At 42.5% G+C, this 27,004-nt stretch overlaps 1 protein-coding gene across 1 annotated transcript in view; it reads right to left on the reverse strand.

Moving 5' to 3' along the window:
* The window catches only part of LOC126184999 (uncharacterized), a 35,179-nt gene that overhangs the window by 1,656 nt on the left and 6,519 nt on the right, over nt 1-27,004 (reverse strand). The window contains exons 2-3 of the mRNA XM_049927715.1: nt 9,971-10,135; nt 7,411-7,637 (exon numbers count right to left, since the gene is read on the reverse strand). Of these exons, the coding sequence (XP_049783672.1) occupies nt 7,411-7,637; nt 9,971-10,135 (392 nt within the window). The remainder of the gene's footprint in view (nt 1-7,410; nt 7,638-9,970; nt 10,136-27,004) is intronic.

Below are 27,004 nucleotides of genomic sequence, written 5' to 3' on the forward strand. Positions count from 1 at the left end.
AGATTGAATAACATTGGGGAGAGGCTACAACCCTTCCCAACCACTGCTTCCCTTTCATGTCCATCGATTCTTATAATTGCCATCTGGTTTTTGTACAAATTGTAAATAGCCTTTGTCCGCAGCTCGTGGTCGTGCGGTAGCGTTCTCGCTTCCCGCGCCCGGGTTCCCGGGTTCGATTCCCGGCGGGGTCAGGGATTTTCCCTCTGCCTCGTGTTGACTGGGTGTTGTGTGGTGTCCTTAGGTTAGTTAGGTTTAAGTAGTTCTAAGTTCTAGGGGGCTGATGACCATAGATATTAAACCCCGTAGTGCTCAGAGCCAGTTGAACCAGTAAATAGCCTTTCGGTCCCTGTATTTTACCCCTGCCACCTTCAGAATTTGAAATAGAGTATTCCAGTCAACATTGTCAAAAGCTTTCTCTAAGTCTACAAATGCTAGAAACGTAGGTTTGCCTTTCCTTAATCTAGCTTCTAAGATAAGTCGTAGGGTCAGTATTGCCTCACGTAACCGAGTAATATCAATTAGCCGTAGCAGCAATGCTAAAATGTTTCGTTTTTAAACATACATCTAGAAAAAAAAAGACTCATTTTTATTCGTAAATTGTGTATTGATTTGGAATGTTGCGCTATTATAGAAAATGTGAAAGGTAATCAGTGCTATTTCAATTACAATGCCGATAGAAACGAGCAACAAATACTTTGCATAAGAATTGGTACAGTACTGCTGACATAATGATGTCCCTGTTGCCGTTTGTCGTGGGCTTAAGGCACGCGTGTATATGTAGTGTGTAAGACTATACGGCAGTTACCCTCTAACGTCGCCGGACAATTCGTTCAATTGCAGAATGGTGCCAATCATAGTCTGCAAATATTTTTACAGAGTAACGTACAATGCTTCACTTGCTTTAAAATATTAAATATTGAGGGTTGAATAACACTAATCCGGTTTTTTGTTCTACTGATTTTTATTTGTATGAACTAGTTTTCTGCTTATTAGGCCATCTTCAGCTAACTACTGGCTATTGTTTACAAGGAGCTTGTGCTCTTACGAACCAAACCTACTGGACTAAGATACAACGCACTTGCATACGATCTTTAGTTATGATATTGCCTTTGGAATTGCCAAACGGGTCTTTTGACTTTTTGTTCTGTACAACTGTAGTGTAACATAAAAATCACATTTTATGGTTTGTCAGTAGCATGTATGCCAACCATTAGAATTATTTAGAATACACACTATTACAAATTTACAATCGCCCAAAGCAAAACAATTATTACGAGAGCAGATAAAAGTAGTACCTTGGTCCTCATGGACAAAAGTAAATATGTTGAAAAAGTGAAAAAACTCCTCACACCTAATACCTACAGTGTCCTTAGCAAAGACTCCTCAAAACCTTTAATGAAGAAACTAAAAACTTAACCAAGTCCTGCATAAGTGCAACTGTTCACAACAAATACCAAAAAAATGTAAATTTGTAATAATGTGTATTCTAAATAATTCTAATTGTTGTCATACATGGTGCTGACAAACCATAAAATGTGATGTTTTATGTTAAAGAACAGTTTTACAGAACAAAAAGTCAGAAGACTCGTATGACAATTCCAAAGACAATGCCACAACTAAAGATCGTATGTAAGTGCGTTGTATCTTAGTCCAGATTGTTTGGTTCGTAAGAACACAAGCTCCTTGTAAATAATAGACAGTAGTTATCTGAAGATGGCCTAACAAGCCGAAAACTAGTTCATACAAATAAAAATCAGTAGAACGAAAAATCGCATAAGATTAAAGTTTGTGTACCATTTCTACGATGGCAGGAGGCAGGAACTTACTGTAACAGCAAAAATAAATTAAAAACTTAATAACAGTTCATTCACAGTTTACGATAAAAATAGAAAGTAGCGGACCTGCTGTCTGTGTTTGCATAACATGCGTCTATCTGCTCGTAGCCCTTGAAAACGCCGAAGTTAACACGAAAAACAGAGTTCCGCAACCTCAGTTTCCACCCTTCTGCATGACTATTCATAATATGCAAATGGTGATATGAACCCCGATTACAACATGATTTTTGAGCAGAGTTTCAAAAAATTGGAGTCAATAGGAGAACACTGGTGATTATTTGCAGTATTCAACTACTTATCACGTTCCGAGAAAAGCAGCGAACGGTGGATGGATTAAGATTTATTTTATTTGCCTATTTAAAAAAATGGCTCAAATGGCTCTGAGCACTATGGGACTCAACTGCTGAGGTCATTAGTCCCCTAGAACTTAGAACTAGTTAAACCTAACTAACCTAAGGACATCACAAACATCCATGCCCGAGGCAGGATTCGAACCTGCGACCGTAGCGGTCTTGCGGTTCCAGACTGCAGCGCCTTTAACCGCACGGCCACTTCGGCCGGCTGCCTATTTAATTTAACATTTTATTCTATTTATCTTGAAACTGAGGGAGTCAAAGTATTTCACAATTGGCTCGATTTCTATGTTTATTACAGAAAATAATAGGAATAAAAAACCAAAACTCGGTTATTTCAGAAGCCGGTAATTTTGAGCGGTTTTAATAACCGGAAACTGGTTGTTTCAGCGGTAACCGCCATACCTAGTGCTACGACTAGCCTGAGTGCTGTTTCCCACGTTCATTTAGGCAAATGCTTGGATGGCCCCCACCTTCCGTCTCAAAAAATGCGATACACAAACATTTAAAATACGAGTAACACCATACACAGAATAAAGTTTACATAATTAACAGACCGGTAACTCATCCGAATTCCTCTCCTTAGTGAACTGATGCTAGCCGTAACTGGAAGGGCATTCGGACAGCAAAGTTAAATAAAAATGCATTTATCAAAGCTTGAGTACAATGGAGCCCGTACTGGATGGGGTAAATGCTCATGGAAAGAAGACTACTTCGAATGATTATGCCTTTCACAACTTATGAAGTGGTGCTAACAGTGAACTTTAGTTTACTGTTCACAACAGTTTATTCGTGAACAAATAAGCTAAGACACAGTTCAATTTTCAATATTATTGGAGCCACAACAGAATTGTGAAATAAAACAGTTTCAGCTGCGTTTTAATATAGATACCGGTATCCTAAATTATTGTAGCGTATTTTTCGATTTACGGAAAACTACTTAGAATTAATCTGTATTCTACTACTCACGAAGTGGTGCTATAACAGTGAACTTCAGTTTACTCTGCGGCACAGTTTATTTGTGAACAATAAATATAAAACAAAACTCAAATTTCAGTATTATTTGCAGCCGAAATAGCATAGTGAAATAAAAGTACTCCAGCTATTTCTTAATTTAGATATCGATAACCTAAATTACTGTAGCATATTTTTCGATTTACAGCTTGGATTTATAGCTTGTCTTTTCGGGCTTTGACTATTGTGTGGCTTTGAGTAGATATTTAACACTCTCCCCGAATTTTTTTCGTAAATGCAACAGTTCAAAATGACAGACAAAAATACACGGATATGGAGTACTTCATTGTTTCCAAAATGAAAATTCAAAAATTTTGTAAAAAGTTTGGATGTTTCATAAAAACTAACATTGATTATTAATTTATCTCCATGTCAAATCATTACATTCATGTGGGTGAGTGTTGAAGTTGCATATTAGTCATATAAAACTAAACACGACATTAATAATCACCGAGCGAGGTGGCGCAGTGATTATAGCACACTGGACTCGCATTCGGGAGGACGATGGTTCAAACCCGCGTCCAGGGATTCTGATTTCGGTTTTCCGTGATTTCCCTAATTCCCTTCAAGCAAATGCCGGGATGGTTCCTTTGAAAGGGCACGGCCGATTTCCTTCCCCATCCTTCCTTAATCCGATGAACCCAATGACCCCACTGTTTGGTCCATTCCTCAAGTCAAACAATCAACCATTAATAACCGGAACGATATATAACTCTGAATCTGAGCAAAACATGCCTATTTTGTGACAGTAAATAAGGTGAAAGAACAAGTCAAATAAAATGTAATAAGATGTAGTATGAAAAACTTTTTTATGAACTAACAAGACCAATTGTAATCAGTTTTATAAAAATGAAAGCTTACCGACTGACCGTTGGAAAAACAAAAATGTGTCAGTGGCAGAAGTCACGGAGTGTGTGAGTGGGAGGCAGCTGGCTTATTTACGTATTAGAAAGGTGGTATGGGAAACTTGTTATCTGGCTTCGATTTTTGGCATTAACTAGGCGTGTCTTGTTCCAGACAGACATAAAACAAAAAACATCAAGCAGTTAATGTTGAGTTACTTGAAGTTAGTGCACCGAAAATGAGTGTTAATTTATAAATATAAAACGTTACTATTGTTGCTTTAACAGTTCCTATCCAGTTTCTAGCGTGTTTTGTTAAAACATGGGTTTTGCGCCATTCTATTCACACACAAAATAATTGTTACGAAGCTATTACTTTTGCACATATTTTGGTGGAGTACAAATGCTAAAACAGCTCACTGCAATGCAAAATACCGAAAGTATTTGCAGTAGCCTGTCGGGCTGTCTCCATCAGCTCAACCTTCAGCTTCATGTATTATTATTATTATTATTATTATATTACTACTACGTACAGGCTGTCTCGAAATTGACGCAAATGTCATATGTTTATGGTCTGGGGAAAACGCACTGATAAAATACACAATGTGGCAACATTGTAGAAAATTAGAGTGGTTTATGCTTATCTCACTTCTATGAAGGCTATGCGTGGCTCCAAGGTCAACCATATTATAGTTTGTAGAGTGGGGGGGTGAGGGGGGGGGGGGTTCCTTGGCTCTTCAGTGTATCTGTCGCTCTTTATTCATGGCACAAAAAGGTATGACGCAATTAAAATCTCAATATTGTTGCAACCACAACAGCATAGCTCACTACAATGCCAAACACTGAATGTAAATGCATTAATTTACAATCAACCTTCAAAATGCTTTCCGTGGACAAAAATACACGCTTCTGAAAGGTGAATCATGTGACTAAGGCGCCGTACTATGTGTCCGATGACCGGCATGGCTGTTGTGAACTATAACATTTCAGTGTCTGTAGGTTACTGCCATAACTTTACAAGCGTTGAATGTTAACATAGACATCATATGTTACAAGATGAAGTAAACTGTACTACTGATAGTTTTTTTAGTGTTATTTGCCTTCTTCGTCCTGCAGTTTTGTCAGAACGAGTACTTTAAATTAGGTACATGACAACAAACAAAGATTAGTGCCACAACTCTGAAAATTTTCTGTGACTTCGAGTCGACAAGATGTCCAATGAACAGGTGTCATAGTCAGAGCCTATAATCGTAGTGGACGCAGAATCAAAGAGGATATGGATATTTTCCTAACGAATGGTCATCCGTTTGATTAGGAAGTGACTTCGAAAAGCATCAGTAGTGGTAGGTGGCAGACCTCGAATGACAATCCATCGATTGTGCAGGTCAGAGACGCAATAGTATCTGGCGTTCCGCGAAGAAGCCTTACACATTCCTGACGATATGTGCACGGACTTTTTCTGAAATACGGCTTTTAGTCTAAAGGAGTGCCTCAGATCTTACACCGTATCCCCCCTCCGCTCCCCCCTCCCCCCCCCCCCCACCACATGCCGCTGATGTAGCATTTGTTCAAACTGATTTCACTACTAACGTGTAGGCTTTCACAGTCGGCGTCTTCATTAGTTAAAACTTCCGGGCTGAGAGGCCGTGGTCGATCTGTAAAACTCCTTCTTCCTACTGTTTCGTTGCCAACTGTGGGCAACATCTTGCGTGGTGAGTCAAGGATTTGCTGCCAGGCCGTGGCGGTCCCGTTTATATAGAGCGCATTGCGGGCACCACCATACGCCACGTGGGGCCGACTGTAAGTCTATCTCTGACTAATGTCATTATTCTCGATTGCATCGTTGATGCAAAGTCGACATCCATATCTTATCTAACTTTAGCCCTCTGTTGCTAAAGGGCTCCGAATTGTGTCCTGTAAAATGGCGTGTGTAAAGTAATTATGTCGTGCAGTAATCGAGTGTCGAATTCGAAACGTTCGTCCACACATGGAGTACCTTCTCTTTCAGCATGACAATGTTAGACTACGCACGAGCGCTGCGACGTCTGTAACAACCCGATAACTTGACCTCATCCGATTTTCATCTGTGCCCAGAACTTAAACAAGGCCTTCAAGGAATTCACTTTGATAGTGATAAAGCGGTGCAAGCAGAGGTGAGGCTGTGGCTTCGTCAACGAAGTCAAACAGTCTACAGACAGTACTAACAAATTGGTTTCTCGTCGGGAGCAATGTGTTCGTTGTCAAGCTGACTATGTTGAGAAAGAAATATGTAGACATGATGAATAAAGATGTACAAGGACTGTTTTATTTAAAAAGCTCTAAAAGTTTTTACATAAGAAATTACGAGGCATTAGTTTTCAGCACGCCCTCGTAATGCTCCGGGACTCTGTGATGAAAGAGGCAGTGGAAATAAGGCTGAAGACAATTTTGTCAAACAGAACAGCGGCCTCCACTCAAGTACCACTTGCGATACTGCGTATCGCAAATTTGATAAGAATACTCTCACCCAAGACGATGTTACAGGGCAGCCGAAAGTATCGACTGGCACCACCAGGGCACAACGTCGAGTTCCCCAGTTAATTATATCCCTCCCCCCCCCCCCCTTACTTCAGAAGGCAGGCGATTCGTTCAACTGATGGAAGGAGAGGCGTGGACCAAAGTATACAAATGATTATTTTTCATAGGAACGCCACACATCGATTGTAGATGATGGGTAGAAAGAACGTTATAAACTTCCTTCGAAGGAGGAGGAGGAGGATATTAGTGTTTAACGTCCCGTAGACAACGAGGTCATTAGAGACGGAGCGCAAGCTCGGGTGAGGGAGGGATGGCGAAGGAAATCGGCCGTGCCCTTTCAAAGGAACCATCCCGGCATTTGCCTGAAGCGATTTAGGGAAATCACGGAAAACCTAAATCAGGATGGCCGGAGACGGGATTGAACCGTCGTCCTCCCGAATGCGAGTCCAGTGTGCTAACCACTGCGCCACCTCGCTCGGTAAACTTCCTTCGAAACTACACTGTTGTTAGGCTGGCAACATGAAAATCTTTTGCCGTGATTTTGATCTCACCTTCAACGATCTGGTCTTACTCCATGATACTTCTGATTAATATGGGGCATTTCAAAAAATAAATATTTCTATAGACTATGTGATGTAACATATTTCTAAATCTGTCTACGGCTACCTGACACATTTTATATGAAAATAACCATCACCATCTTGCTTTCGTATAAGTCACCACTACCACCACCACCACCTCTACTACTACTGCTACAACCATTACTATCACTTCCACCACCGCCACCACCTGGGATTTAATTGTGAAACATATCGCTTTTGTAGGACAGTATTTTGGATGGCGACCTACCTGAAGCAGGTGAGCACTTGCTCCGCCAGCACGTCAAAGTTGCCGGCAGGGAATTCGAGGACTTCTCGGCAGGCGCTGGCGACAGCAGGAGCTATAGTGTCGCCCTTGGTGTCCAGCACTCGCCTCGCGGCCTCCTGCATCTCCGTCGTGTTCTGCCGCAGCCGGCACACCTGCGGGTACAGCTCCACCATGCGCTTCCACATCTCCTTGTTCGTCATCGCCGCTTGCTGCAACACACACGTCCAGACTGAGGCGTAGCAGATCAGTTACAGGGGTCTCTTAAATGTCCCTACGTTGTTTCTGATTTGGGGGAAACAGAGATAATACTTAAGAAAATGTTCGCGTATAGTGGTTGCACGAAATAATACGAACACCCACCTCATCAGCGCGTATACGACATAAAGAAGACGAGAAAGTTTACACAGGAGCAGCACTCATAAACATTTAATTATCAAGTACACCTCATTCAAAATCTGCAGACCACCTCAAACAGCATTAACACAGGACAAGCACAATAGAAACGGATATTAGTAGCAGGAAAATCAGTAAAACCAGTAATCTCCTTATATTTCAAGAAAACTACCACATTCACAAAACAATAACAAACAATTAACGACTTCTTACCGACCACATTAACGTTGGAAGGCAGACACTGAATATGATCACTTCCATTTAACTTACGCATTGTAATCAGCGCACGGTAGGAAAGTTGTCTGGAGGTATGACTGTCACACACTGAAGCGCCAAAGAAACTGGTATAGGCATGTGTATTCAAATACGGATATATGTAAACAGGCAGAATATGACGCTGCAGTCGGCAGTGCCCATGTAAGATGAAAAGTGTCTGGCGCAGTTGTTAGATCGGTTACTGCTGCTGCAGTGGCAGGTTCAAAAAAAAATGGCTGAGCACTATGGGACTCAACTGCTGAGGTCATTAGTTCCCTAGAACTTAGAACTAGTTAAACCTAACTAACCTAAGGACATCACAAACATCCATGCCCGAGGCAGGATTCGAACCTGCGACCGTAGCGGTCTTGCGGTTCCAGACTGCAGCGCCTTTAACCGCACGGCCACTTCGGCCGGCGCAGTGGCAGGCTATCAAGAATTAAGTGAGTTTGAACGTGGTGTTATGGTCGACGCACGAGCGATGGGACACAGTATCTCAGAGGTAGCGATGAGGTGGGGATTTTCCCGTACGATCATTTCACGAATATACCGTGAACATAAGGAATCCGGTAAAACATCTCCGACATCGCTGCGGCGGGAAAGAGATCCTGCAAGAACGGGACCAGCGACGATTGAAGAGAATCAAATTAGAATTATATTAATACCGTCAGCTGCGCACGGGCGTTGATATAGATCAACGGGGACAGGTAAAAATGTGTGCCCCGACCGGGAATCGAACCCGGGATCTCCTGCTTATATGGCAGACGCTCTATCCATCTTTTTTTTTCTCTTCATTTTGTTCGTTATTGATCGTTGTGTTTGGTCACTGCGGACGTCACATGACATCCGTTCAAGTTCGTTTGTTGATCGTTCCAATCAGTATCCATCTGCGCCCCCGAGGGCACAGATGATAGAGCGACTGCACAGACCTCCCGCGAGACTCACATTCTCAGCTTGTATGTCCACACACTACATTCGTAGTGTCCCACCACAACACACTCATTACTCGTGGAAGACATTCGTCCAATCCTGTAAGAGTTCGGGGAATATGTGAGCATCCGCACAGAAGAAGGTCATGTCCGGTATCGCCAGAACTATATACTTATATGGATATCGTGTCTATTCTTTCAGACATGTCCGAAAGAACAGACACCATATCCATACAAGCATATTGAAGAGAATCGTTCAACGTGACTGGACCATGTATGACAAGTTTTAAGAATATACAGAAATGTACATGATAAAATTCTGTATCTGAAAATTTAACAATATATTCTAAATAGCTTTAGGTAATTATGGTGCGCTTAAATATGTAGAGCTCAAAATATTTACAAATGCTGTACAAAACACAACCTCATTTCTAGCAACGCTAAAAACAGTAGAAGATGTAGGAAACTGGTTTTGGCGGCATCTAATACGCATTCCTTCGTGCGATTATAAACTCAGTCACTAGACTGAGGTACCGAACAGAAAACGTCATGTGATACTACGTCCTCTCTCCTCTAGGACGGTACAACACTCTACCCTACCGTGTACAATCCATAAAGGATTCACCCCCAGTATCTCCCAACATGTTTCCAGCACGTTTCACTACAAATTAATTTCCTTTTTTAAGATCCTGAATCTTTCGGACAATTCCATTAGTTTGAAAACTGCAGTAAGAATTAAAGACGTGTTAAATTCATGGGAGGTGCCATGGTTAGTTGCCCTGAAGGAGATTTCACGATGACGCGCCCTAACACACATAAGGCTTTCATAAAAACTGGAAATCATCAGTGCAGCCAAGAAGGTCTGAAAGGTCTCTAAGGGTGTCAGAACTGCAGTCTTCTCACATACTAAATTACAAAGGAAAACAGCAGCGTAACTGCTGCAGGCTGCTGCGACGCTGAGTTACCATCTTCGCGTCTCGGGACCGGTTCTCGGCGACGTCCAGCATGTTGTGGCAGGAAGCGTTGACCCGCGTTATCTTTTCTCCGATCGGGCCCTCTACGAAGACTTCCTCGCAGAGCTCCGGCGAACTGCACCCCCTCATGTCACCCAGTGGGTTGCATTCTGGGTTCTGCAACATTGACATGAGGTATCAATATTAATTTAACATCTTTATGCGGACAAAGAAAGGAATACTGTCAGCCAATATATCTGCAATACACCTGTGATCTGTTCTTAATTTTACAAGGGTAGTACTGAGAACAAAATACAGTGGCAACAGAAAAACATCTCCTTTCCTTTTTTCACAGAGCTTCCATGAATGCTGATATACGTAGAACTACTCTTAGTTTGTTTTAAAACACCATCTACATACGCTGACGGAAATGGAATATGTTTCACCACGAATCACAAGTCCGATAGGCGAGGGGTGTCCAATAAGTAATGCAACACTTTTTTCTGAAAGCAGGTTGGTATTATTCAGGATTCCAATATATCATGTTGTTTCCCGCTCTTTTGGCTACAAAACCATAATTTCCAACATAATCTCTGTTCAATTTGACGGCCTTACTCACCTTACTAGGAGGACCTACATGCCGGCACGGTACCAGTTTAGTGGTCGCCGTTGGAGTCAACGTCTTGCTGCATCATACACGTACTGCTTCCCACGGACTATATAGTTCATTGGGCCAAATAGATGGAAATCGGGAGTAGCGAGATCCGGGCTGTAGGGTGGAGAAGGAAGAGCGGTCCAATGAAGTTTAGTGAGCTCCTCTCAGATGCGCAGACTTGTGTGAGGCCTTGCGTTGTCATGGGAAAGGGGACACTCATTTGCATTTTTGTGGCGACGAACACGCTGAATTTTATGGGTAGGACATCCACCATGACTGAGGACATGAAACAGAATAACCCCTTCAGAGTCCCAGAAGACCGTCACCGTGGTTTTGCTGGCTCAGGGTGCAGCTTCGAACGTTTTCTGCGGAAGAAAAAAAATGGTTCAAATGGCTCTGAGCACTACGGGATTTAACTTCTGAGGTCATCAGTCCCCTAGAACTTAGAACCACTTAAGCCTAACAAACCTAAGGACATCACACACATCCATGAACGAGGCAGGATTCGAACCTGCGACCGTAGCGGTCGCGCGGTTCCAGACTGTAGCGCCTAGAACCGCTCGGCCACTATGGCCGGCTCTGCGGAAGAGAACTGGTGTTACGGTACTCCATGGATTGCCGTTTTGATTACGGTTCGAAGAGATGAACCCATGTTTCATCACCTGTGACTATATTTGACATAAAATTGCCACGATCTGCCTCGTAAGGCGCAAGAAATTCAACAAACATAAAACTTGCTGCTCAACTGGACGTCTCTGTTGGTAGTGGTGGCAGATTCGTCCACCAGCTAGGATAGTCAAAGCTGTGTGCCCGCTGGTTTCCTCACCGCCTAACACAACACCATAAAGGGCCGGGATATCGAACGGGTTTGCACGACCCTGTTACTGTTGTGGGTTGGCAGGAGAGCCAACACCGGGTATGAGAGGAAGCCGAAAGGCACGCTTTTTAGCTCACGCAGGCTGGCGTGAGGTCTGGAACAGGACATGGAAATTAGACTTTAGAAAAACGGACGTAGCTGGTGGAATACTTAACTTTAATCCATTAATGATGAGCGTCGCTCTTGACTGTACATGATTCAGTATCAATAGTAACTGGTAATGGCGCCTTGCTAGGTCGTAGCAAATGACGTAGCTGAAGGCTACGCTAACTATCGTCTCGGCAAGTGAGAGCGTATTTTGTCAGTGAACCATCGCTAGCAAAGGCGGTTGTACAACTGGGCGAGTGCTAGGAAGTCTCTCTAGACCTGCCGTGTGGCGGTGCTCGGTCTGCAATCACTGATAGTGGCGACACGCGGGTCCGACGTATACTAACGGACCGCGGCCGATTTAAAGGCTACCACCTAGCAAGTGTGGTGTCTGGCGGTGACACCACAGTTACGATGATGACAGATGTCTCACCCTACGACTCACAGTGCTTTTGTTGACTTCAAGGTCTCCGTAGACATTCTGTAAGCGCCAATGAACATCTGCGATGCTCTGACTTTCCGCCAAAGGAAACTCAACGACAGCTCTCTGCTTGGAACGTACCTCAGTTACGGACGCAATTTTGAAGGCTACGTAGAGGACCACCACCTATCGGAATTTCAAAAAACTGTAGAGGCTGAAGCGGGAATATTCTACGATGTCCAACAGCAAATTCTGCAATTTTCAACGGTAATTGGCCGAGAACAAAATGTTGCATTACTTATTGAACGCACCTCGTACATCATAATTTATAGAGATGTTCATCAAATTATGGAACTTTAATTCCATTCGAAACTGATGTTGACATCAGTACTAGATGTGGTTCCCAGACACGAAAACGCTCTGGTATCCGTTGTGGCCTGGAATTAAACAGCTACCGAATGTCATCTTGAAGAATTTCGCACCATGTTTCAAACAAGTGTTGAATCGGTCCATGAAGATTACTGGCTGGAGGCTGGTACGGAAGAATACGTTTTCCCATTCCATCCCAGACATGGTCTACATGGGGACTGGACAGAACAGTCAAAGACCTGTACATCCCTCACGGGATTTGTGGTGTGATCTGCAGTGTGCGATACTGCACTGTCTCGATGAAATAAGACGTTTGGTACCTTGATCATGAAGGGTATGACAATAGGGTTTGCCATTCTGCCGTTCATTCAGCCTCCTTTCAATAACTGCCAAATCAGTCCACTTACCACATTCAATACTTGCCCACAACACAACTCGAGTAGTTGAAGGTTTATGGGTCACGAGAAATGCTGATTCTGTGACCTTCCGAAGGTCGTGTACAGACATACTGACGTTATATCCGACCGACATTTAAAAAAGAGAGACTCGTCGATGAACTCCATAGAATGTCACTTGGTGTCCTAGTTGACTCGAGTTCTGCATCATGCTGGTATGCTGTACGTAGTATGGTGTCAGAGGCAAACGACGCACGACAACTCGAGATAATAATCCGAGTTACAATAATCTGTTCCCAACGGATCGTGGTAATACCTCATGTAATCTCTGCCCAGGTTGCAGCTGTTTTTCTGTTCTTCAACAGAGTCAAATGGTTCAAATGGCTCAGAGCACTATGGGAAGAGGTCATCAGTCCCCTAGAACTTAAAACTACTTAAACCTAACTAACCTAATTACATCACACATATCCATGTCCGAGGCAGGATGCGAACCTGCGACAGTAGCGGTCGCGCGCTTCCAGACTGTAGCGCCTAGAACCGCTTGGCCACTCCGGCCGGCTCACCAGAGTCCAGCGAAAAATACTACGATATTCTTGTGGTGTAGTGTTTCTGGAAGGATCTGTGCCTATTTTTCTTGCTACAGTGTTGTTCTTGTCACGTCTCGTAATCACTCGTTCTGCAGTCATTGCACTAAACCCGATCTGTTGGTATGACGCTCCCGTGTCGCTCATGCAAATGATTCTACTTATTTTTAAGCCCAAAAATTGGCGATAAGCTGCCCGTTCACGTCCTCTCGGGACGTAGTGTTTCGATAACTATCTACGAATTTCCAGTTACATTGTACACATTCAGTTCCCACCGTGTAGTCACATCATTTTTCATCTGTGGAACAGATTTTTTCTATACTGAAAATAAGCTCGTGTAATGATGAAAATTTATTCAACATATCCCATAGGCATGGAAGCATCAGTTTGGTAGCATACAGTCAGACTGCTGATAGCATAGCATTTTCCATTTCATTCAGTGCAGAATTACGAGACCTGCGTCGGAAAAAATTGGAATCTTGACCTTACATACTGTCGTAGTTTTCATAGCAGTGTTCAGGCTACCACTCCAAAACTGAAGACAAGTAGCCGTCACTGCGCGATTGGAACTCTGGCGATGGGGGCATAGCGCATGCCTTCCTAACGTAATCCCCCTGCTGCTCCTGCTGCCGTGTGAAATATTGCATTGACATGAGGACCAACGACAGCAGTCGTGGACGCTTCCACCGAATACCACTACGCTCTGTGCATTGGCATGGGCCGACGCTTTACGATGAGTGCGAACAAAAATGTTCTCTTGCGTCACAAAACAGTCAATTTCACTCTGGACAAATATGGTAACTTTAGACGCCTTAATGAAGATCTTATAATCTGTAAAGCTGTTGTGGTTCCGGCTGGTCCCAGCGGAGGTTCGAGTCCTCCCTCGGGCATGGGTGTGTGTGTTTGTCCTCAGGTTAATTTAGGTTAAGTAGTGTGTTAGCTTAGGGACTGATGACCTTAGCAGTTAAGCCCCATAACATTTTACACACTTTTTTTTTTTTTTTTTGCTGTGGTTCGATTGGTCTTCGAGGTGTAGATTAATGTTAAACATGCATTCATAATGAGAGAAAGTTCATCTTTACCTGCATTTAGCTATTAGCAGTCCCATCGCTTACAACAATAAAAAACGGAAGAATAACATAAGCAAAATTTTTCATAATCATAAATATTTAGACTGTACGCATTTTGATGAACTGCTGGTCTGTTTTCCTACCGAACAAAGAGAAAAACCGCCAGTGTAGCTCGGACAAAAGTACACCAATATTAACACAATACCTTCATCGCTATATTTTATTTTTATATTTACGTTCGTGTGTTTACGAGTTCCAATTCTACTTTCAAAGACTATATTTATGTTTTTGAGAATTATATGTGCATCAGTTTGCCATCTACCAACAAATAAATTACACAGTTTTTAGTTTGACAACAGGAGGGCCTCAGATGACACTTGGTATATAAATAATTAATTTAAGGTGATTATTTTTCTTCAGTTACGAGTTATTTGTCGTGTTCATCGGTGAAAATCTTACGCAATCGCACTCACACTTGAAATTTGTCATTTTTAGTAACAGATCACGTCACTAAAATTCACACTTACAACAGACTATTTACTGTCGTAAGCACTTACTCTCTATATTTCTTAATAGTGTGAAGTAATCTTCCATTTATTATTTAAGTTTAAAGAAACAAATACAGTAAAGCATAATGTAATATAATATTGTATTATACCTCAGAGCTTTGACAGATGGAACTGAAGTGAAGGAAGGGGAAAGAGTGAAGTTTAGGAAGCGGGCTTCTTAATTGTCGTGGGAGGAAGGGTATTTAAATTATCGTTCGAACGTTGCTGGTAGCTACCTTGCGTAAAGGCTGGAATATAACAAAAACGAGTTACGTACAAATTTCAGGTTTAGTAAATACTGTATACATCAGTTCTGTAATTTCAGTGATTTCATGTGTGACACCCATGATTTATGTCGCTGTTGGATATCAATATGGTGTTTCTCTCTCTTTCTCTCTCTCTCTCTCTCTCTCTCACTCACTCACTCACTCACTCTCACACACCCACACAAAACACACATGCGCATACAGAGTGATTAATCCTGTTGATTCATTTCGATCGGGCAAATGCTGCTTCATAGTCATTTGTTAAGAACATGTCACCTGAATAAAATCTGTATTCAACTGTTGGTTAACGATCATTGTATTAAGTTAGAGCTTCAGAGCGCCTAACGAGGTTGAGTGACCAATGTTCCGGACCTCTCAAAGCTGTAAAAGCTCTATGGAGAAGCTGATAGATAAACTCGAACCTACATCTCTAATTCACAATTTGGTATACCGTGCGTGGCGGAAAGCACACTGTGCAGTGTCATCATTCTTCTTCTCTCATATTCCCTCTACTCACAAGCTCGAAAAGTAAATCGAGATTTCCCTGAATTCATTGTCATAATCATTATAAAAGATGCATGTGAAATTAATTAATAGGTCACTTAACATGTATGTTTTTGTAATGTTTTCCTGTGACGTACAGCGACTTTCTAATAACGTCTACAATTGGAATTTCTCGAGAATTTCTGTGACATTTTCACCATGAATAAATACGTCCGTGGTGGTTCATGCAACTGTCCTCAAATAATTCTTCATCTCTTACGTCAGCCTCACTTTGTTACGGTCACGTTTTTATGAACAACCAGAGAAAGCTGATAGACGTTGTCCTGCCTGTGTATATTTATTTACCTCTACATATATAAAAAAATTATCGCCTGTATGTACGCTATAATCTATAATTCGTTGTAGAAATCTAGTATTTTTATTGGACTAAATTGATAAAATTTAGCGTAAGGTGAGTGGATAAACAATATTTTTGATTTTCTGTATAGATTTACAGAATTTTTCCTGTTCCTACTCATCTTGGTGCTCTTCGAACCACGCACATACACTGTGAGCCGTATGACACGTTGCATTGTCCTCCTGGTAGATACCATCACACCGAGGAAAACAAACTACAGTTAGGGGTGGACAAGGTACCAAAGGATAATGCATGCTTGAGTCGATCCATTTTGCCTACCACAATGATATCACCGATGGCATGCCACTAAAACACTTCTCAGACCCTAACGATGCCACGATTGTTGCAAGGTGTTTGTTTTCAGACGGTTCACGCCGTACGCGCCAACGGCCAGCTGTCCGACGGAGCATAAAACTTGATTCACCTGAAAAGGCCACCTCTCACCCCTCGGTGGACGTCCAGTTACTGTGTCGGCGTGCGAATAGCAGCATTTGTCGCCGATGAACATCAGTCAGCATGGGTGCATGAAACAGGCGCCTAATGTGGAGACCCATACGCAACAACTTTCGCTGAACGGTTGTTGAAGAGACACTGTTGGTAGTCCCTTGGTTCATCTGGGCGGTCAGTTGCTCAACAGTTTCACATCTATTCGCTCTACACATCTCTGCAGCCATCGTTCACCCCTGTCATCTATGGCCTGTGGTACACCACCCTTGCCTCGAACGCCCGTTTTGGATAGCGCCAGTTTGCCATGCACGGAAAACTTCAACCACGGCGCCAAGCGAACAATTTACAGACTCAATCGTTTCTGAAGTTCTTCCACCCTTGGCCAGAAAGCCAATGATCATGCCCTTTTGGACGTCAGAGAAATCGCTCCATTCCCTAATTACCACAACGATTGCAATGTATTTTTCGGCGTCCCCCATACACGCTTTGATACCCTCGACTGCTAATGCTGCCACACGCTGTTTGTGAGTGGGTATTGAACGTTGACGTCGGCGATCGTCGCGTTAATGTGACTAGACAATGTGTCTATGACCGAATATTTAACTATTTGTTATATTTAAATTGGGACGGTGATTCGTTTTGCAGCATTATGTGCAGTTATAGTCTGTACGTGGTAGTAGTCCTCTCACACTTGCTTGTAGTACCTCCGACATTACTTCCGCTTCTAATAGTATTCTGCACTAGAAGAATTAGATGTCGAATCGCACAGAAACCGCCAGTTCAGCTATGTATTTATTACGGTAACACGATAACACCTGTTTTAGTGACAACGAGGCAGTATGGAATGTTTTTCGCAAAGATCAAGAATCACGGTATCAAAATTCTTTTTCTGAATCCAGAACATTTTACATGCAGTGAACACATGATGGGTGCTTGTAGAATCTGTGTTGATTCCTACAGAACTGTTGTTCGGTCTCCAATGAGGGTAATATACCAGACCATAGTGTGTGCTCCATAACCCTACAATAAATTTACTTCTTGTAGCTTTGCAATTATGTGTCTTTGTCCTCTGACCCATAAGAAACAGAGTTCACATGTACAATTTTCCAGTCTTACATAACTTTCAGTTGCTCCACAGGTATTTGTTTAATGGCTATTGGATGAGTGATCAGTTCTTCCATATAATCAGCATCTTGTTGTTGTGGTCTTCAGTCCTGACACTGGTTTGATGCAGCTCTCCATGTTACTCTATCCTGTGCAAGCTGCTTCATCTCCCAGTACGTACTGCAGCCTACATCCTTCTGAATCTGCTTAGTGTATTCATCTCTAGGTCTCCCTCCACGATTTTTACCCTCCACGGTGCCCTCGAGGACTAAATTGGTGATCCCTTGATGCCTCAGAACATGTCCTACCAAACGATCCCACCTAGTCAAGTTGTGCCACAAACTTCTCTTCTCCCCAATTCTGTTCAATACCTCCTCATTAGTTACGTGACCTACCCATCTAATCTTTAGCATTCTTTTGTAGCACCACATTTCGAAAGCTTCTATTCTCTTCTTGTCCAAACTATTTATCGTCCATGTTTCACTTCCATACATGGCTACACTCCATACAAATACTTTCAGAAACGACTTCCTGACACTTAAATCTATACCTGATGTTAACAAATTTCTCTTCTTCAGAAACGCTTTCCTTGCCATTGCCAGTTTACATTTTATATCCTCTCTACCTCGACCATCATCTGTTATTTTGCTCCCCAAATAGCAAAACTCATTTACTACTTTAAGTGTATCATTTCCTAATCTAATTCCCTCAGCATCACCCGATTTAATTCGACTACATTCCATTATCATCGTTTTGCTTTTGTTGATGTTCATCTTATACCCTCCTTTCAAGACACTGTCCATTCCGTTCAACTGCTCTTCCAAGTAAGTCCTTTGCTGTCTCTGATAGAATTACAATGTCATCGGCTAACCTCAAAGTCTTTATTTCTTCTCCATGGATTTTAATACCTCCTCCGAATTTTTCTTTTGTTTCCTTTACTGTTTGCTCAATATACAGATTGAATAACATTGGGGAGAGGCTACAACCCTGTCTCAATCCCTTCCCAGCCACTGCTTCCCTTTCATGCCCCTCGACTCTTATAACTGCCATCTGGTTTCTGCACAAATTGTAAATAGCCTTTCGATCCCTATATTTTAACCCTCCCACCTTCAGAATTTGAAAGAGAGTATTCCAGTCAACATTGTCAAAAGCTTTGTAAGTAGGCTGTTTAGATTTTTATATTGGTAATGACACGTAGCACTCTGTATGAAAATCACTGGCTGTGCTGTGTGCAGTATGTGGCTAGTTTGCATTGTTGTCTGCTATTGTAGTGTTGGGCAGCGGCAGCTGGATGTGAACAGCGCGTAGCGTTGCGCAGTTAGAGGTGAGCAGCCAGCTGTGGTGGATGTGAGGAGAGAGATGGCGGAGTTTTGAAATTACATATATTATGACTATTAAGGTAAATACATTGTTTGTTCTCTATTAATATCTTTCATTTGCTAACTATCCCTATCAGTAGTTAGTGCCTTCCGTAGTTTGAATCTTTTATTTAGCTGGCAGTAGTGGCGCTCGCTGTATTGCAGTAGTTCCAGTAACGAAGATTTTTGTGAGGTAAGTGATTTGTGAAAGGTATAGGTTAAAGTTAGTCAGGGCCATTGTTTTGTAGGGATTATTGAAAGTCAGATTGCGTTGCGCTAAAAATATTGTGTCTCACTTTAGTTAATATTTGAGTACGTTCAGTTTTGCTCAGCTGTTTGAAAAGCAAATAGTGTAAGAGGTTTATCAGCACAGTCGTGTATAATTGTTCTAAGGGGACGTTTCATATGGCGACCCTGCCAGGATACCTCACTGGAATATTCTGATTTTTTCTTGTAGTTTGTGTATTTTGTGTAGCTTTTGTTTATTGCTAGTGCGTAATTATAGAGAGAATTTCCTTGGTAGTTGTGGTTTTCATTGTTGCACAGTAAAACAGTTGTGGCATGCATGTAGATTTGCACCAAGTATTTCGCAGCTGCGCTTGCAATTAAATAGATATTATTTTCAGTGCTATGTTAATGTGTTCCCCTATTTTTCCTCTTCAAATTGTGTTTTTCTGTGTTGTCGTGTGAAATATTGTGACAATAATGGCGTGTGAAAAACGTAATACTAGGCTCCAAAGTAAACTGAGAAATGACAGTGAAGACGAAAGCAGTGTGTTAACGCCACCATGTAGTGAATTAACTAATGTTCAACATAGTAATTTGGTAATTGTGCATAGGGAAATGGAGCGGGCAGCAAACAATGGCGTAGGCAGTGAAACAATTAGTGAACAGGGAAGCATTATCGATCGATCGCTCGGCAACAGCTCGCCTCAGGAATCCGAAATGACAGGACACAATTTTACAAATACTGTAGATACAGGTTTTGCGTCCTCGCCGTTTTCTCAAATAAGTCAAGACACATTTTCAGCTTGTCAAAATGTGAATGTTGCCAGTGCAAATGCACTGCCGAAAAGCGTAGAGGAACAGATTCCAGACACTAATGCATTGTTATTACAATTAATGCAACAAATGGGACAAAAGCTTCAAAAGTTAGACACAATGGAACAAAATCAGAGACAAACACAGCAAAAGTTAGACAAAATGGAACAAAATCTTCAAAAGTTAGACACCACACTTGAACGAACACGTGAAGATTTAACCACTGAGTTACATAACATCGGATCGAAATGTCAAAAGGTCTGTAATGACGTAAAAACACAAATTTGTGAGCATTTCCAACCTATTTTTTCGCGTCATGAAAATGCATTACAGAATCACGAAGCAGCCATAAAAGAGCTGCAAACCATTGTTCATGAAAATCATGAGACCTTGTGGGCTAAAATTGACTCAGTTGCATCTACCGATTCGGTTACGCAACTGGCAAAAACTCAGGAAAACTTAAAGAACACAGTAGATTCGATTTCAACACAAATGGACACTCTGAAACTTGGTTCAGAAAAACACACTGAGGAAATGTGTTCACTATCAGAGAAAGTAGCTGAACTTTCGGATCAGGTCACTAACTTATCTACAAAGGTAGATGATGATCTGAATGACACAAGACCCGTAGCCTTCACTGACACAGAAGAGTATCAACAAATTAGAAAATTCAAACAAAATCAAAATCAAATCAACACACAGTACAAAAGAGAAATCCGGGAAGTACAAGATCAGCTGACGCAGGTAATACAAGAATTACATATTTCAGAGGACACTCGCGCTCCAACACGGGAAGAGGAACTTAGAAATACGGAAAAGCCACAAAATAATAGCACAGGGCATTTCGGTAATTATGAAAGGAATTGGCAATGTGCACCAAATTTTGAGATCGAGCCGCTGACACGACGTAACAATGACCGACATGCTACTCGCCGACACGATGATTTTGACTATAAGCTGTTCATTACTACACGTAAATTCAAAACGTTTAAGAATTCTGCCAACGACATTCATCCACAAGCGTGGCTCCATCAATTCTCTCATTGTTTCCCTCTCAACTGGTCATTGGAGCACAGGTTAGAATTTATGTGTGGCTACTTGGAGAATGAACCAGCTGTAAGAATGCGATCAATCATTCACGATTGTCACAGTGAAGGAGAATTTTACCATGCCTTCCTCTCAGCATATTGGTCTCAAGCCACACAAGACCGAGTAAAACATGGCATCATAATGATGAAACATTTCGAACAATCTGAATTTTCCAGTCTTGTGAAATATTTTGAAGACATGTTGCACAAGAATCAGTACCTGTCAAACCCATACAGCCCCTCAGAACTCATCCACATTTGCTTAATCAAACTGCCTGAACATTTACGACATATTATTTTAACAGGACGTTGCAAAGACGACATTGAAGCTTTTCAGGGACTCTTACAAGAATTAGAAATTGACACAAACAGTCGCGGGACGCGAAAACGGGAAAACAACCACTACAGGGCACATCCATCACAATTCCGTGACGACAGAAATAATAACTGGACACGACAAGGCTATTCTCACAACACAAATCGTGACCAAAACAGACATCACCAGTATGACAACCGTTGGCAGAGTAGTAATAATTACAGGGAAAGATCACCTCTCCGCGGTAATGACTATCACAGAGACAATCAGAGAAACAGACAATATGGGAACCAAAACAATTATTATCAAGGGAGACAGAATAACTTTAGACGCAACGGTCCAGCGCGCAGTTACGATTCAGGGAGAAATTCTCCACCACGTGACCGACAAGAAAGAAACTATCGAATCTACCGACATGACGACAGACGATATGATCGTAACGACAGACCTGAATTGCATCAGAACTGGCGAGATTTAAACAGAGCAGAGCACTATCGTCATGATGAATTTGTAGAAGTTAGGTCTCCAAATCCCAATAACGACGCGCGCCAACAAAGAGACAATAGGCAATGACTCACTCCGCTGGCAGCCACAAGACGTACTTATGAAACTGACGTCGCAGCTGCCGTAGCTAGTAATTACGTAAAAATGGAAGACATTAGGGACATCTTACTCCAGGAACACGACGTAAAACTTAACAACATTGCATATCCTGTGATTCACATTACTGTAAACGACGTAAAATTTACGGCAGTACTTGACTCTGGCAGTCCCATTTCAGTAATTAGTGAAACAGCTTTTAGCAAGTGCAACAAATCGAACGATTGCCGCACACTTCCGTTACGTAAGATTAAATTACAAGGTGCAATCTTTGGAAAAAGTGTAGATGTACGCCAACAAACCAATTTAGAATTCTTTTGCCAAAGCCACAGCTTCTCTATGAACTTTCTTATTGTTCCATTATTGTCGACGGAAATTATACTGGGAGTAGACTTTTTGAATGAATACAAAGCAGTCTTAAGCTTTCACGATGCTGAGATAAGTTTAGTGAAAGAAGGTAAGTCAATAGCTTTGAAATTTGAAGACTGGCTCTCAAACCATGATGAGGAAATTAATCGGCTTTACCTTCTGTTAGACAACAGTTCGGAATTTTCTACGGAACTAGACACTAACAATCACTCTGCAAGTACTGACAGGGATGACATCGATGGCATATTTGAAATTAATGAGTTAATTCAGAATAAAATTCAAACAATTGAGAATTGTAATGACACTGATAGGCAGGACCTTTTTGAGATTTTACATGCACATTCCACAGTTTTTACTCACAAAACAGGAACAATCAAGGGATTTCAATACCAATTTCGTGTTCGTGAGCATACTAAATTTTGTGTTAGACCATACGTAATTCCGGCGCATTATAGGGACCGTGTTAGATAAAAAAAAAAAATTGTAAAATTTTTGTGGGGAGCATGGGGGCTATATAAGTAGGCTGTTTAGATTTTTATATTGGTAATGACACGTAGCGCTCTGTATGAAAATCACTGGCTGTGCTGTGTGCAGTATGTGACTAGTTTGCATTGTTGTCTGCCATTTTAGTGTTGGGCAGCGGCAGCTGGATGTGAACAGCGCGTAGCGTTGCGCAGTTAGAGGTGAGCAGCCAGCAGTGGTGGATGTGAGGAGAGAGATGGCGGAGTTTTGAAATTACATATACACTCCTGGAAATTGAAATAAGAACACCGTGAATTCATTGTCCCAGGAAGGGGAAACTTTATTGACACATTCCTGGGGTCAGATACATCACATGATCACACTGACAGAACCACAGGCACATAGACACAGGCAACAGAGCATGCACAATGTCGGCACTAGTACAGTGTATATCCACCTTCCGCAGCAATGCAGGCTGCTATTCTCCCATGGAGACGATCGTAGAGATGCTGGATGTAGTCCTGTGGAACGGCTTGCCATGCCATTTCCACCTGGCGCCTCAGTTGGACCAGCGTTCGTGCTGGACGTGCAGACCGCGTGAGACGACGCTTCATCCAGTCCCAAACATGCTCAATGGGGGACAGATCCGGAGATCTTGCTGGCCAGGGTAGTTGACTTACACCTTCTAGAGCACGTTGGGTGGCACGGGATACATGCGGACGTGCATTGTCCTGTTGGAACAGCAAGTTCCCTTGCCGGTCTAGGAATGGTAGAACGATGGGTTCGATGACGGTTTGGATGTACCGTGCACTATTCAGTGTCCCCTCGACGATCACCAGTGGGGTACGGCCAGTGTAGGAGATAGCTCCCCACACCATGATGCCGGGTGTTGGCCCTATGTGCCTCGGTCGTATGCAGTCCTGATTGTGGCGCTCACCTGCACAGCGCCAAACACGCATACGACCATCATTGGCACCAAGGCAGAAGCGACTCTCATCGCTGAAGACGACCCGTCTCCATTCGTCCCTCCATTCACGCCTGTCGCGACACCACTGGAGGCGGGCTGCACGATGTTGGGGCGTGGGCGGAAGACGGCCTAACGGTGTGCGGGACCGTAGCCCAGCTTCATGGAGACGGTTGCGAATGGTCCTCGCCGATACCCCAGGAGCAACAGTGTCCCTAATTTGCTGGGAAGTGGCGGTGCGGTCCCCTACAGCACTGCGTAGGATCCTACGGTCTTGGCGTGCATCCGTGCGTCGCTGCGGTCCGGTCCCAGGTCGACGGGCACGTGCACCTTCCGCCGACCACTGGCGACAACATCGATGTACTGTGGAGACCTCACGCCCCACGTGTTGAGCAATTCGGCGGTACGTCCACCCGGCCTCCCGCATGCCCACTATACGCCCTCGCTCAAAGTCCGTCAACTGCACATACGGTTCACGTCCACGCTGTCGCGGCATGCTACCAGTGTTAAAGACTGCGATGGAGCTCCGTATGCCACGGCAAACTGGCTGACACTGACGGCGGCGGTGCACAAATGCTGCGCAGCTAGCGCCATTCAACGGCCAACACCGCGGTTCCTGGTGTGTCCGCTGTGCCGTTCGTGTGATCATTACTTGTACAGCCCTCTCGCAGTGTCCGGAGCAAGTATGGTGGGTCTGACACACCGGTGTCAATGTGTTCTTTTTTCCATTTCCAGGAGTGTATTATGACTATTAAGGTAAATACATTGTTTGTTCTCTATTAATATCTTTCATTTGCTAACTATCCCTATCAGTAGTTAGTGCCTTCCGTAGTTTGAATCTTTTATTTAGATGGCAGTAGTGGCGCTCGCTGTATTGCAGTAGTTCCAGTAACGAAGATTTTTGTGAGGTAAGTGATTTGTGAAAGGTATAGGTTAAAGTTAGTCAGGGCCATTGTTTTGTAGGGATTATTGAAAGTCAGATTGCGTTGCGCTAAAAATATTGTGTGTCACTTTAGTGAATGTTTGAGTACGTTCAGCTTTGCTCAGCTGTTTGAAAAGCAAATAGTGTAAGAGGTTTATCAGCACAGTCGTGTATAATTGTTCTAAGGGGACGTTTCAGCTTTCTCTAAGTCTACAAATGCTAGAAACGTAGGTTTGCCTTTTCTTAATCTAGATTCTAAGATAAGTCGTATGGTCAGTATCGTCTCACGTGTTTCAACATTTCTACGGAATCCAATCTGATCTTCCCCGAGGTCGGCTTCTACCAGTTTTTCCATTCGTCTGTAAAGAATTCACATTAGTATTTTGCAGCCGTGACTTATTAAACTGATAGTGCAGTAATTTTCACATCTGTCAACACCTGCTTTCTTTGGGATTGGAATTATTATATTCTTCTTGAAGTCTGAGGGTACTTCGCCTGTCTCATACATTTTGCTCACCAGATTGTAGAGTTTTGTCAGGACTGGCTCTCCCAAGGCCTTCAGTAGTTCTAATGGAATGTTGTCTACTCCCGGGGCCTTGTTTCGACTTCGGTCTTTCAGTGCTCTGTCAAACTCTTCACGCAGTATCATATCTCCCATTTCATCTTCATCTACATCCTCTTCCATTTCCATAATATTGCCCTGAAGTACATCGCCCTTGTATAGACACTCTATATACTCCTTCCACCTTTCTGCTTTCCCTTCTTTGCTTAGAACTGGATTTCCATCTGAGCTCTTGATATTCATGCAAGTGGTTCTCTTTTCTTCAAAGGTCTCTTTAATTTTCCTGTAGGCAGTATCTATCTTACCCCTAGTGAGATAAGCCTCTACATCCTTACATATGTCCTCTACCCATCCCTGCTTAGCCATTTTTCACTTCCTGTCGATCTCATTTTTGAGACGTTGTATTCCTTTTTGCCTGCTTCATTTACTGCATTTTTATATTTTCGTCTTTCATCAATTAAATTCAATATTTCTTCTGTCACCCAAGGATTTCTACTAGCCCTCGTCTTTTTACCTACTTGATCCTTTGCTGCCTTCAGTACATCATTCCTCAAAGCCACCCATTCTTCTACTGTATTTCTTTCCCCCATTCTTGTCAATTGTTCCCTAATACTCTCCCTGAAACTCTGTACAACCTCTGGTTTAGTCAGTTTATCCGGGTCCCATCTCCTTAGATTCCCACCTTTTTGCAGTTTCTTCAGTTTTAATCTACAGTTCATAACCAATAGATTGTGGTCAGGGTCCACATCTGCCACTGGAAATGTCTTACAATTTAAAACCTGGTTCCTAAATCTCTGTCTTACCATTATATAATCTTAAACCTTTTAGTATCTCCAGGCTTCCTCCATGTATACAATCTTTTATGATTCTTGAACCAAGTGTTAGCTATGATTAAGTTATGCTCTGTGCAAAATTCTACCAGGGGTCTTCCTCTTTCATTTCTTCCCCCCCCCAATCCATATCCACCTACTACGTTTCCTTCTCTTCCTTTTCCTACTATCGAATTCCAGCCACCCATGACTATTAAATTTTCGTCTCCCTTCACTACCTGAATAATTTCTTTTATCTTATCATACATTTCTTCAATTTCTTCGTCATCTGCAGATCTAGTAGGCATATAGACTTGTACTACTGTCGTAGGTGTGGGCTTCGTATCTATCTTGGCCACAATAATGCGTTCACTATGCTGTTTGTAGTAGCTTACCCGCACTCCTATTTTTCTATTCATTATTAAACCTACTCCTGCATTACCCCTATTTGATTTTGTATTTATAACCCTGTATTCACCTGACCAAAAGTCTTGTTCCTCCTGCCACCAAACTTCGCTAATTCCCATTATATCTAACTTTAACCTATCCATTTCCCTTTTTAAATTTTCTAACGTACCTGCCCGATTAAGGGATCTGACATTCCACGCTCAGATCCGTAGAACGCCAGTTTTCTTTCTCCTGATAACGACGTCCTCTTGAGTAGTCCCCGCCCGGAGATCCGAATGGGGGACTATTTTACCTCCAGAATATTTTACCCAAGAGGACGCCATCATCATTTAACCACACAGTAAAGCTGCATGCCCTCGGGAAAAGTTACGTCTGTAGTTTCCCCTTGCTTTCAGCCGTTCACAGTTCCAGCAGAGCAAGGCC

Source organism: Schistocerca cancellata, chromosome 4, assembly GCF_023864275.1.
Source record: "Schistocerca cancellata isolate TAMUIC-IGC-003103 chromosome 4, iqSchCanc2.1, whole genome shotgun sequence".
In the NCBI taxonomy this organism is placed as follows: domain Eukaryota; kingdom Metazoa; phylum Arthropoda; class Insecta; order Orthoptera; family Acrididae; genus Schistocerca; species Schistocerca cancellata.